At 43.8% G+C, this 12783-nt stretch overlaps 1 protein-coding gene across 17 annotated transcripts in view; it reads right to left on the bottom strand.

Annotated features, from left to right (window-relative positions):
- Fgfr1 (fibroblast growth factor receptor 1) overlaps window positions 1-12783 on the bottom strand; it is a 56702-nt gene that overhangs the window by 39222 nt on the left and 4697 nt on the right. For 16 of the 17 annotated variants that reach the window (XM_070016145.1, XM_070016146.1, XM_070016134.1 and 13 more), the window contains exon 2: window positions 6382-6560. In XM_070016145.1, the coding sequence (XP_069872246.1) occupies window positions 6382-6472 (91 nt within the window). In that variant the 5' untranslated portion in view covers window positions 6473-6560. Of the gene's footprint in view, window positions 1-6381; window positions 6561-8174; window positions 8255-12783 lie in introns of those variants that run through there. The other variant, XM_070016137.1, reaches the window with a different exon arrangement.

Genomic DNA, 12783 nt, shown 5'->3' with positions numbered 1-12783 from the left:
AGGCTCTGCTGAGCCACAGAAGCCAAATAGCACACGCTATGCAAATACACAAGTAGCATTGAGTTTCAAACAATGCCGGAACAGATCTTTCTCAGTGCCTGAAACTAAGGGGACAAACTCAGCACAGCCTTACTCAGTGTTCAGGGAGGAACCTTGAGTGAAGGCAGCAGGTACTGTTTTAACAAGTAGAAAGGTAAGAGGTGGTGTGAGTCAAGGGCTAGGAGTGGGAGCAGGAAGGGCAGGCACTGAGCCTGGTGGTAACCTGTCTGTCTACTGCAGGCCAGGAGGGTCGAAGCAGTCATTCCCTAATTTGGCTGTTACCAACCACTGGAAGTCAGAGCAAATTCCTAAGGTTAATGGGTGGCCCACACTACTAAAGCAAAGGGTTTGGGATGTGCCCAGACCCCCTATGACCCAGGCAGTTAGCTTTGAGCCCAAATCATTAATTACCCAGAGGAAGGGGGGAATCAAAGGGGCATGGACAGAGAGAAGACAGCACTTGTGGGTCAAGTCTGTGTGTGACTGACCTCCCTATTCTCCCTGGAATGAGCAGAAAGCCTGGATAGCTGAACTCCAGAACCCTGGAGACAACAGCTGGACCTCTCCGGTCAGCAGGGAACAGTTCTCTCATTTCCAGGCTTGGGAAGGAAGAGGGAGCAAAGGTGGTGTCTGTAAGGGGAATGGGAGCCCCCAGCAGCCCCACAGTAATGAGACACTGTAAAAACAGGGTACAGCTGCTGGTCAGGCTCTGACTCAGTTCTCGTCCTGCTGGATAATGACTCCCCAGAACTCACTTCTCTAAGGCCATCCATTACCACTCAAACATATTCTCACTGCCTCTGCCTAACCAGGCTCAAGAGCAGACACCAGCCAGAAGTGAGCCCTGATCACTGTCTTCTGTGCTGGGCTCACAGGCTCCAGAAGAAGAATTTCCCTGTAGTCCCCACAACCCAGGTAGCCACAGAAATCTGGTGACATAACCCAATTCTTTGGGCTCCTTCCTGTCCCCTAGGCAGCAAGTCCAGTGGACAGCCATTTGTTCTTTCCTTCCTAAGAAATTCCTCCCCCCTGACTTCAGGGAGTGGGCTGGCAAAGCCAGAGTGGAAAATCAGTGAAGCTAATGGTGTAGCAATGCAGAAGCTAGAGCCAAGAACACAGCTTTGGAGTGGCTCAGCCACACTTGCCCATTGCAGTTAGGCGGACATGTGAGTATTTCACATTCTCTCCCATGCTGAGGGCTCTCACCCTGCATCCCCATCTCCCTCCAATACCTGCAAACATCTTTCCTAGGTACTGGAGCCATATCTCAGGAAAGTGGGATGTGGCACAGTGTAGATCCAGGGGTAAAAAGCTGGCAGCTCAGAGAGAAAAGTATGTGGGTTTCCACAGGCGAAAATCCTTTATCCTTGTTCTCAAGCACAGCATTCCACATCCCCTTTTGCAACACAAATTCCACTCACCTTCTGAACCTCTTCTTACCATCCAGTGTGGATTAGAAATTCACAATAAATTTAGCCAGGGATGAGATGGGGGGGGGTAGGAATCATCCCCAACATGTCGCAGAGTAGCTGTGCAACTCTGGTCCTCAGTGTCTGCTAGTGGGACAGCCTCTGATACTTAAGGCTCCCCCTGCAACAGGCTCAATGCATATACCCTTGGGCCAAGGGTGAGACCTCTAGAATGATGGAGAACCCTACAACTTGATGCCCATGGCCTCTCACACGGGTGCAGGTTTCTGCAGAGCACAGACAAAGCCTTGCTTTGTGGTGCACACCCAGCATGCAAGGGCCTTGCAGCCAACAATGGAAATGTTCAGCTTTTCCATTAAATGTAACCTCTCCCTCTTCAGCAGGCCACCAGACTCCCTCAAATCTGGGTGAGTGGGAGGAGCTATAAAACTCTAGCCCATTAAATCACTTATGAGTTGCAAGTTTCTGTGGACAGAGGCAAATATTTCAACACTATATATCTCATACACACTGATTCCTGTACCAAAGTCTGGGGTGTTTAACCCACATGACCACTGAAAAGCTGGCAGAATTCCCTCTCCCAACTGCCAGAAGTGACCCAGCAAGCAGTTCTGGACACATCTCATTTTTCCCTCAAGTCCTATCCTGGGGGGAAGGGGTGGTTAGGGGGAGGAGATATGGAAACATCCTCCTTTGACCTCAAAATGTCTTTTAAGGTGGTACTTATATTTTGAAAGGAGTATTCTGCCCCTCAGCCTATGACCCAACTTCAGTCTACCCACAAACTTCAAAGCCTGATCAGAAACAAACTTAGACTCTTTAAGATGACAAACTTGAGGAGGGAAAAGAAGTGGAGGAGGGAGACTGGTTTTCCTGGAACTCTTATTAAATCAACTTTCTGAGGATAGCCAGAAACTCCAGGCCCTCCCGGGTCCCTTAGGAGCATTTGCAGAGACCGCTAGAATTGCATTCAACAAGGGGAGGGGACACACACACACACACACACACACACACACACACACACACACACACACACACACACACACACACACACACACACACACACACACACACACACACACACCAGCAGCAGCAGCAACAAAACCTTTTCAAAGCTCTTATTGCAGCAGAGATTTGAATGGGTTGCTTTCAACTTTTGGAGAAATCTTTAAACACCAATTATAATGTTTGTAAAAGCAATAGTGGTATTATTTAATAATCAGTATGGCCAAGACTATACAATATACTTTATGTATATGAAGGCAGACTTCCCCTTGCAATGTTACTGTCACAACTACTGTGTGAAGATGGCAGGGTACATGCTGTATCACAAAGCTCATGAGGGATCCACCATGTAGAAGAGTCACATTAAGACAAGGACTTGCTGGGTGCTGGTAGCTCACACATGTAATCCTAGCTACTCAGGAGGCTGAGATCTGAGGATCACAGTTCAAAGCCAGCCCAGGCAGGAAACTCTGTAAGACTCTTATCACTAATAAACCACTAGAAAACTGGAAGTGGTGCTGTGGCTCAAGCAGTAGAGTGCTCGCCTTGAGCTAAAGAGCTCAGGGACAGTGCCCAAGCCCAGAGATTCAAGCCCTCCCCCCCAAGAAAAAAAACAAGGACTTCCTCTTGTTCCAAGTCCAGGGGCTTCCCACTGCTGTGTCTGAAGGCACTCTAAGCCCCTCAGAATATAGATTGTCTTCTAGTCTCCCAGGAAAATGAACTAAGATCAGCTCTTTATTGCTCACTGACTATGTGTAAACACGATTCAAGAACTTCACAGACATTCTCACTTGATTTTTATAAAGACCTTGTGAACATATATTCATTTTCAGTAAAGTTTACAGAGACACACAGAGAAGAACTTTCCCTAAAGCCAACAGTCACAAAGTGGAGCCAAAATCAAAACAAAAGCAATTCAGGGAAACAATTTCCACATAAAGACTTGTACATGAATGTTACAGTAAGTTATTAATCATAGGCAAAATTATTAGGGACTATTATGGTTGAGTCTGTCTCCCAAAGGTTAATTGCTTCATCCTCAGAGTAGCAAGGTTGCAAAGTGTCAGAAAAAAAGAATGAAGGCCACTGGGGGGCCACTGTGCTCAGAAGGAACTGATGTTAGTTCCCTTCCTGTCAAAATGAGTTATTAAGAGTCCCTGGCTTCCTGCCTTGCCAGGGGATCTCTCCCATACTCTCCCATACTCTCACCAAGACATATCTACCATTTTGTAATGCAGCCTGAAGTGCCCTCAACCACAGGCCAAACAGATAAGGCTGCCTAATCTTGGTTTTTCAGTCTCCCCAACTGTGAGCTAAATAAACTTCTTTTCTTTGTTAAGTAGCCAGTGTTGGGTATTTTGTTATAGCAATAAACAAGCAAATACAGTGACCCAAATGGCCATCAACAGGTGAACAGATACATACTCTTGTTACATGAAATTCTAGAACTGGAAAAACTAATCTGTGGTGACAGAAAGCAGACCAGAAGGGACATTGACTACACCAAGGGGAATGAGGGAAGTTTTAGGGATGATGAAAATGTTCTACACTTTAAGGTGGTAGTTCCATGGGATATAGACATTTATGCAAACACACCCCACTGAACACCTCAATCTGGCATATTTTATATTATGTGAGTTATACCTCAAAGTGGTTTGGTAAAACTAGAAGTATAACTTTATTCTTCACTAGCTATAGCTTTCTAACAGCTCTTGTCCTGCTCTCCTGTTCACCATCATTACTTTGTCCTCATCAAGACTTTCTTTCAACCACTGATTCACACCTTCATCACGGCCTCTGCTTTCTTTCTTATACTAGATCCACAACCAGCTACTTTAGTAACTCTTCCTCCTCCTCCTCCATCATCAGCACCCCTCTAAAATTCTAGGCTTGTGTTTCCAGACATGCCCCTTCCTGCCTAACAGAACTGGGGCCCAAACCCTACACGGTTGCTTTCTCTGCCCTCCATTCTTGGGCTTCCAAGAGTTTGTTAGAAAAAGTTTGAAAAAGCCCTTACTGCCCTTGGGATCCTAAGTGGCTGATCCAAGTCTTTACTTTCCAAAAACTCCCATATAGATTCATTTGCTTGTCTTCCTCTAGTCTTCTAGAATTAACATCCAACGTGTCCCTATCTTCAGAGTCAATTTCTAAAGTGTCTTCACTCTTTTTTTCCTTCCTTTATAATTACACAGCACCAGCCTATTTTTCAGTCTCACTCTCTGTAACTAAACATTCAGAACCTGTGACAGTGACAGTGACAGCAGTAATTAACTACTAGCTCTTTACACATTATGTGCTTTATTTGGATCACCACATTTAATCCTTTATCACTGTTCCCATTTTACAGATGAGCAAACTAAGGTTTACTGTGTTTGACTAAGTTGTCAAAGCAAGTAATGCAGCTTCAAGTAGCAGAGCAGGCTGCAAACTTGGGTACACCAGACTCCTATCATCCAATTCAGCTGCCAAACTACTTTCCTGAAAGCTAGATCATGTCACTGAACTTTTCAAATTTCCCACTGTGTCCCAAATACAGTTTCCTTACCAAATATAGTTTCCTTAGCATGACGTAAGATTTCTTAAATGCTAACTAAATGCAATTTTCCCAGGTGTTACTATTTTCCATAACTACCTACTCAACAAACTGTTCCCAATATACATTCTACTTCCTGCCTCTGTACTCTTGTTCATGTCGCGACTCCTGGGCTGCCCTTTATTTCACCCTTGAATACCCACTACCTTAGTCCAAATACTCAGAAAGCTGAGGCAGGCACAAGTTTGAGCCCAGTCTTGGCTACCTAGTAAGATCCTGTCCCAAAAAAGGGCCCTCCATGCTACATCTACCTCAAGCACTATACTTCCTTTTGCATACCCACTGCATTTTGCTGTAACTCCACTAAGCATGTTTAAATGCAGTCAACTTTCCATATACTTATCTCCGCACTGCTCTCTCCACTACCTGATGGTACAGTTAGTCTCTCACTGTGGGTCTCCAGCAGGTTCTAGCTCAGTATCCTACCTTTGGTTCTACTACTGAATGCAACATGAATGGCCCACTCTAGCTACTGCTCCTTCCAGAAAGTCTCACATAACAGCCTTTGTTCCTTTTCTCTACTACTATCATCCAAACAGGCCCTGACAGCCCTGTAAACACAACCACTACTTTATAACCAAGCCTTTCATCCATTACTTGCCAACCACTGAGTCTAAGCCACACTACCCTTTGGCAGCAGAAATGCCCAATCATTAATTTTCCAAGTCCTTCAAAAGCCATTAGGTGTACTGTACCTAAAATTTCCATCTCACAATTTTAGCAGTGGGGCGATCCTCCTGTTACTCATAATCTGTAATTCCAACCTATTGTAGGCCCCCATGCCCCATCAGGCTCCCAGGCCCACACACCTCCTGGTTTTCTCCAAAATCCTTCAAATAGAGTATCTCTAAAGCAGACTGCCTGGCACACCCTAGTGGGCCCTGTGAGACATGGTCAAAGGCAAAAGGCTGGCATGTGATAATGACTACTGAACCTTAAAGAAGATGTATATCTGGAACAATTTTCTGAAAGCCAGAGGCCACTATCAAGCTCTCATACCCTGTAATTTCTTCTGTAGTGTAACTTGAGTTCTAACCCCCAAATTCACTGTTCATTTATATCATCTAAGTTAAGGACTGGCTTTACAGTCTTAATAATGCTCTTTCCTCAGGAAGAAAAAAGCAAAAGCCCATCCTGAACATATAAACTCTGACAAAGTTGGTAAGGCTTATAACCAGGCTCAACCTAGACACTCAATCTCAAGTATGGCTCCTTTAGGAAAGGAGCTTCCCAGTAGACCATATCACCTGTATGCCAGCCCACACTGCTTCCAAAACTCAGGAGTCCAGGCTGATCCTACGTCTGCTGCCTTACCTTGTTCAGGCAAGGTCGGGGCCGGCCTGGCAGTACAGAGTGTGGCTGTGACCAGCACAGCCCAGAAGAGGAGGCACTTCCAGCTCCACATCCCAGTTCTGCAGTTAGAGGTTGGTGACAAGGCTCCACACCTCCATGGATACTCCACCTTGAGCTTGATCCTCCTTCTCAAGCTGACTCTGGGAAAAAGGGGGGAAAAACCAACTAAGTTAAAGAGAACATGGGAGCAAAGAGGAAAACAACAACAACAAAACAAACAGGTGTAGCATGCCATACTGGTCACCCTGCCCAAAAGTGCTTAAAGCAATTCCAAGTGTTCCTTAAGGTCTAACAAGGAAAACTGAGCCTACCAAACTGAATCACAGGTTACAGTTCTTAATTAGAGTAAGGGGGTGTTTTAGTTCATGTTATGGCTTGCATGTCAAAAGGCAGTTGCCCAGAGAGGCACGATTAGAAGGCAGTAGAACTTTCAGAGATGAATCCTAGTGAAGGTTTTAGGTCACTGGGTGCGGGATACCCTTGAAAGGAATTATGGAAATTCAATCACATCTTCTTCCTCTCTGTCATTCCTGGACAGGTTTCTTTCACTAGATGCTCCCACTACCATGTATTGTCTTGACAACTGCTCCCAAAAAAACAAAGTCAATCAACCCTGGGCTGAAAGCTCCATCCATTTTAAATCTGTTTTTTAAATTTAATTTTATTGTAAAGGTGATGTACAGAAGGGTTACCATTACATAAATAATGAATACATTTCTTGCTGAACATTGTTATCCCCTCCCTCTTTTTCTCCTACCTTCCTCCCCAACCTCCCTCACTCAAAGTTATAAAGTTCATTTCCAACAAAGTGTCTTGTGAGTATCGCTGTTGCAAATCTCCTCTTTTAAAGTGTTTATCTCAGGTAAATACCTGAGTTAGTGATCGAATGCTGACTTAGTTCAGTCTATAACTGTATTTTGAATGTACACTGAGTGCCAGTCTAGCTGGGATTATTGCCATGAGGTTCTCCAAGATATATGCCTCAAGATCATTTATATGAGAAGTAAATACTTCATGAAAGTCCCAAATAATTTAGCCACTTTGTGGGTCAGGGCTTCACAAAGTATTGTGCAATTAATTGCAGGAGACGTAAAGATGTTTATGACCCCCCCAAGACAAGATTTCACTCCCAACTACTCCACTTAGTACAAACCAATCCCTTTGGGAGGAACAACTATGAAACAGGTTAACAACTAGGAACTGGGAGCCAAATAACTAACAACCAGTTAGCAACTAGTAGCAGGACATTATAAACCTCCCTAGACCTAGGAAGAAGCTAAAAGACATTATTTCCAGGGTACTTGTATTTGTTTATTTTTGCAGTGCTGGGGATGGAACCTAGAGTTCTGTAACCCTTGCCCTGCAGAATTCTTTCTTTTTACCTCTAAGATGGTATGCGACACAGGTATTTTCTATCAACCTCCCTCAGAGAGAACACAACCCTGACTTGCTATTTACAAAGGGTCTCAGAGCATGGAATTATGAGGTAGATCCATTATCTCTAATGATAGAAGGTGACAGCTGATGTCTGATACAAAAAGTCTAGTAGTTAGGTCAGAGAGAAGGGCAGATCCCTGTACAGTCAAGTGCTCTTGTAAGGACTGACTCAAAGATGGCTCATGTTGACCCCAGCTAAAGCAAAGATCCTGATGCCCTTGCCCCTTCTCAGGTCTCTGATGGTGAAAGTTAAAACAGCTCCCTAGAGTCTTAAGAAAAGGCTCATTGGACTGCTAAACATTTAACAAGTAACAAACCTTTCTGGGCACCGTTTGGGCTACATGGGGGTGATCCATCTCTGTCTTCCAGGTGGCTTTTGTCCTAAATGCTCCAGGGAACCATCCAAGTTATTCAGAGAATCCACTTCCCCGGAACATGCCCTAATGTAGTGCTTCAGCCCTGCCTCCCCTTGAGCAAGCAGGGCCCCTCTCCTGTGACTCAGTCCAGGCTGGCAGAAACCCCCAGGATTCTTGGCTTCGTCCATGTGTGCTCAGCCATCAGAAATCTGTAAGCACTACAAGTAGCTTCCCCTCTCCTCCCACCGAGGCATTCTAAAATTTTAATTATTTCAAATCAGAAAGCAAACATTTCTCTTTCATTTTTCTGAATTTAGGAAAAGGACCAGAAATGGATGTAACGTTTGCTGGAAAGGCATATATTTATTTAAAAACCTTGTTTATTCCTCCCTATAAATTTCTAGGGAATAAGAAGTATTATTCTCCTCTAAGCACTAGAGAAACTAGGACTCAGAACTTGAAGTACTTTGCCCAAGGACACATAGTTGGTAAGCAACAGCACTTGTACTTGGAACACCGGGTGTCTGAATGCTAGAGGACACAAATAAGATACTGAATAAACTGGCTCTTGACCTGGGGTGTAGACAGTTCAGTGGCAGAACTCATGCCTAGCACAGGAGAAAACAACAACAACAAAGCACCAATCAATGAATAAATATGCACTACCTCAAAGAGATTTCCATACCAGGAAGAAGGCTAAGGCAGGATTGATAATTTCATGCCAGCCTGGGCTACAAGGCTCTCTCAAAACACCAGAAAAGAAAAAAAGAAAAAGACTCAGACCCAAGTTAACTCTATGAATTAAAGGGTCTTGATTCCCTATTCCTCTGGTGGAGAGAAAGATCCTTAGTCCTAAGGAGATCTCAGATGGGCCATCTAGGATACAGGATGGACACAACTTCAGGCCTAGTATAGAAGTAAAGCTCACTGGAGAACATTCCTAAACTCACATGGTACTACAGCCCCAAAACACACCCAACCAATTTGGACCTGTAGTAGATCATTAACTTACAACACCATTCAGTCACCCTGTCCTCTGAAAAGCCTACCCACCTCCTTACAGGTACAGGCTGACTATAGATTGTCTTCCTTTAGCCCTCAGGATTGTACATTTGAAATGCATCTAGCAGCTTCCTTCAAACTCACTGCCAAAAAAGGTACCAAAAACCCTCCCCTACTCCTCTAGGCCTGAAGCTTCCTATTTGTAAAACAAAGATGCTAAGAATATAAAGCCTCCTAGAATGAGAAGTGGGCACCTACCCCATTCCACACAACTACAGAAAATGCAGTGACAGCATGCTAATCCACATGCTGCCTGGGATCCTGAGGACTGCCACCTCACCTCCTTTGCTTTCTAGTAATTAATGAATTCTTAAAAGCCCTGAGGAACAGCTTCCTTCCTTCACAGATTGACAGATGTGACTACAGCCTCACAGGTGCACACATCAGCTTCCCCAGAGACCTTCCAGCTGGCTCCCCATCAGTCTTTTCATCCTCTTTTGGGATTCAGAGCCCAATGTCCCCTAGGTGTTCCCTCCAAGGGGAACATGGTATCTCAGTTTTTATACTGGCAGGAGAATGTGACACTAGTATTTGCCCTGCCTACATCCTAGATGGTTATGAGTGATGACAGCACGCATGAAAGTACTACAGATATCTCTTTCAAGAGCCCATCCAGAAGAAAATGAGTCTCCTCTCTAAATGTCCATCCAACAGAAGATATGGAAAAGGGTCTAATGGGAAAATGCTAGAACCATGTGACCTTGTACCTCTCCCCAACTCTAACAGAAAGAGTTTATGAACACCAACACCAACATCTAAAAATGATGCAAGGAAAACTAGCTGACAAGTTCAGGACTAAGTTTTTGTCTTCCTCTTCTCTGGAGAAGTTGATAAATGAATGCCTGTTCTTTCATTTATATGACCCTCCCATCCTTGGACAGTCATTTAATCTTCCTAAGCCTCAGTTTCCCACTTGTTGGAGGGACTAAATTATATGGCTGGTTATATCAAATGGTTATGAGGATCAAAGTGGCAACATGGTGAAAGGTCTGCTCTTCTAAGTACTATATGAGGAATGACAATAAACACTCCTTAGTGGTATTCTTGGGAGATAAACTTACTTCTGACCTTCCTACCTTTCTAAAGCCCCAGTACTGAACAAAAAAAATGAAACAATGGTATTTTATACCCTTCATCTTCATACTCTATACTATAGACCTACTTGGTCCCTCTAGCCACATGTGGTTTTTGTTGTTGTTGTTTTTTTTTTTTTTGGTCAGTTGTGGGGCCTGAACTCTGGGCCTGGGCACTGTCCCTCAGCTATTCAACTCAAGGCTAGTGCTCTACCACTTGAGCCACAGTGCCACTTCCGGCTTTTTCTGCTTATGTGGTGCTGAGGAATCGAACCCAGGTCCTCATGCATGCAAGGCAAGCACTCTACCACTGAGCCACCTTTCTAGCCCCACATGGGGTTCTTGAGCACTTATATATTTTTTTTAATTTTAAGCCTGGCATTGTGGCTCAGTGGTAGAGGAGGTCATGGGTTCAATCCCCCAGCACCTCCTTCATTTTTTAAAATATTAATGACATGTTACAATGATATTTTAGAAATGTTAATAAATAACATTAAACATTATTAAGAGTTGGGCGCTGGTGGCTCACACTTGTAATCCTAGCTACTCAGGAGGCTGATATCTGAGGACTACGGTTCAAACTCAGTCTGGGCAGGAAAGTCTGTGAAACTTTTATCTCCAATAAACCACCAGAAAACAGAAAGTGGTATTTTAGCTCAAGTGGTAGATGGCTAGTCTTGAGCTGAAGAGCTGAGGGAAAGCGTTCAGGCCCAGAGTTCAAGACCAACAAAAAAAAAAAAATAAGAAGAAGAAGAAAGAGAGAGAGAAAAGAAACATTATTATTATTATTATTTTTTTGGGTCTGGCCTTGGGGCCTGAACTCTAGGCCTGGGTGCTATCCCTCAGCTTCAGCTTAAGGCTAGTGCTTTACTACTTGAGCCACAGCACCATTTCAGGCTTTTTTCTTTTTGCTTATGTGGTGCTGAGGAATCGAACCCAGGGCCTCAGGCATGCAAGACAAGTGCTCTACCACTGAGCCACCTTCCCAGCCCGAAAAGAAACATTATTAAGTATAATATTAAAATCTAAACAAATTGAAAAGTGGATTCATCTATTTAACTTCAAATGTGGCTATTAGAATATGTGAAATTACTGCCAGGCTGTTAAAACCCCTACTGGACACTCTTGAGACCAGCAACTCATTTCACACTACACCACCGATGGTTGGAAGTCATTCCTAGATCTTCATAAAAGCATTTCTTCTTTGCTTTCTCCCACTACAAGAGGCTGGGTCTTTCCTATTCTCTCAGCCCCACCTACAGAATCTGTCTCTTCTGAAAAGCCTTCTCTGGTCTTCCAGCTGGGTGAGTCCCACTCCTCAACATTTACAAAGCACATTACTAAACCCTGTCCTGATGCACTTATTTCACCTAGTGTGCCCTTACCTATCATTCCCCACCCATTTCTCATAGGCTCCTTCAGAGCAGGGCTTACTTGTCAATAGTCTCAGCACACAGGATGCCAATGGCAGGTGCTGGCATTATTTGTTAACTGACTGAGTGGGTAAGTGAACCAAAGAAAAGAGCCAACTCTAAAGAAATTAATACAGGCTGAATGTCCCTTTTCTAGAATGCCTAGATCCAGAAGTGTTTCTGATTCTATAGTTTTTCAGATTTCAGAATATTTTGTAGAGGCTCTGCCAGTTGAGTATTTCTAATCCAAAATAGAAAATGGTATGTAATCAAAACATTCTGAGTGCTAACAAGACGAGCATTTCAGATTTAAATTAAAAATGATCAAGCTGTATAAATATTCTTCAAGATATTCATCAAGAATATCATATAAGTCGGGCATTGGTGGTTCTTGCCTATAATCGTAGCTACTCAGGAGGCTGAGATCTGAGGATCGCGGTTCAAAGTCAGCCAGGGCAGGAAAGTCAGTGAGACTCTTATCTCCAATTAACCACCAGAAAACCAGAAGTAGCACTGTGGCTCAAGTGGCAGATTGCTCTCCTTGAACTGAAGAGCTCAGGAACAGCATTCAGGCCCAGAGTTCAAGCCCCACGACCTATAGCCGCCCCCTTCCCCCCAAAAAAGAATATCATATAAGTCACAATCATATAAGGCACAACAGTGGTCTCATTACTCAGAGGCTGAATTCTGAAGATCAAGCATAGAAGCCAGCCCACACAAGAAAGTCCATGAGACTCTTATCTCCAATTAACCAGCAAAAAGCTGAAGTGGATCTGCAGCTCAAGTGCTAGAGCACCAACTCTGAGCAAAAAAGCTAAGGGACAGCACCCAGGCCCTGAGTTCAGGCCCCAGTACCAACTCCCCCCAAAGAGTATTATATACACATACATACCTATCTTTTATATGTATAGCTACATTAATAGGTTTATAGGTAATATATATTCAAGAAAATAAACAATATAGGAGAAAATCCATAGCCAGTACTCTTTGTGAGACAAACTACTCTTACAAATCAGAAATTTT

This window comes from Dipodomys merriami, unplaced genomic scaffold, assembly GCF_024711535.1.
Source record: "Dipodomys merriami isolate MVZ:Mamm:240054 unplaced genomic scaffold, mDipMer1.0.p SCAF_12, whole genome shotgun sequence".
Classification (NCBI taxonomy): Eukaryota; Metazoa; Chordata; class Mammalia; order Rodentia; family Heteromyidae; genus Dipodomys; species Dipodomys merriami.
This window is presented reverse-complemented; position numbering and strand designations above follow the sequence as displayed.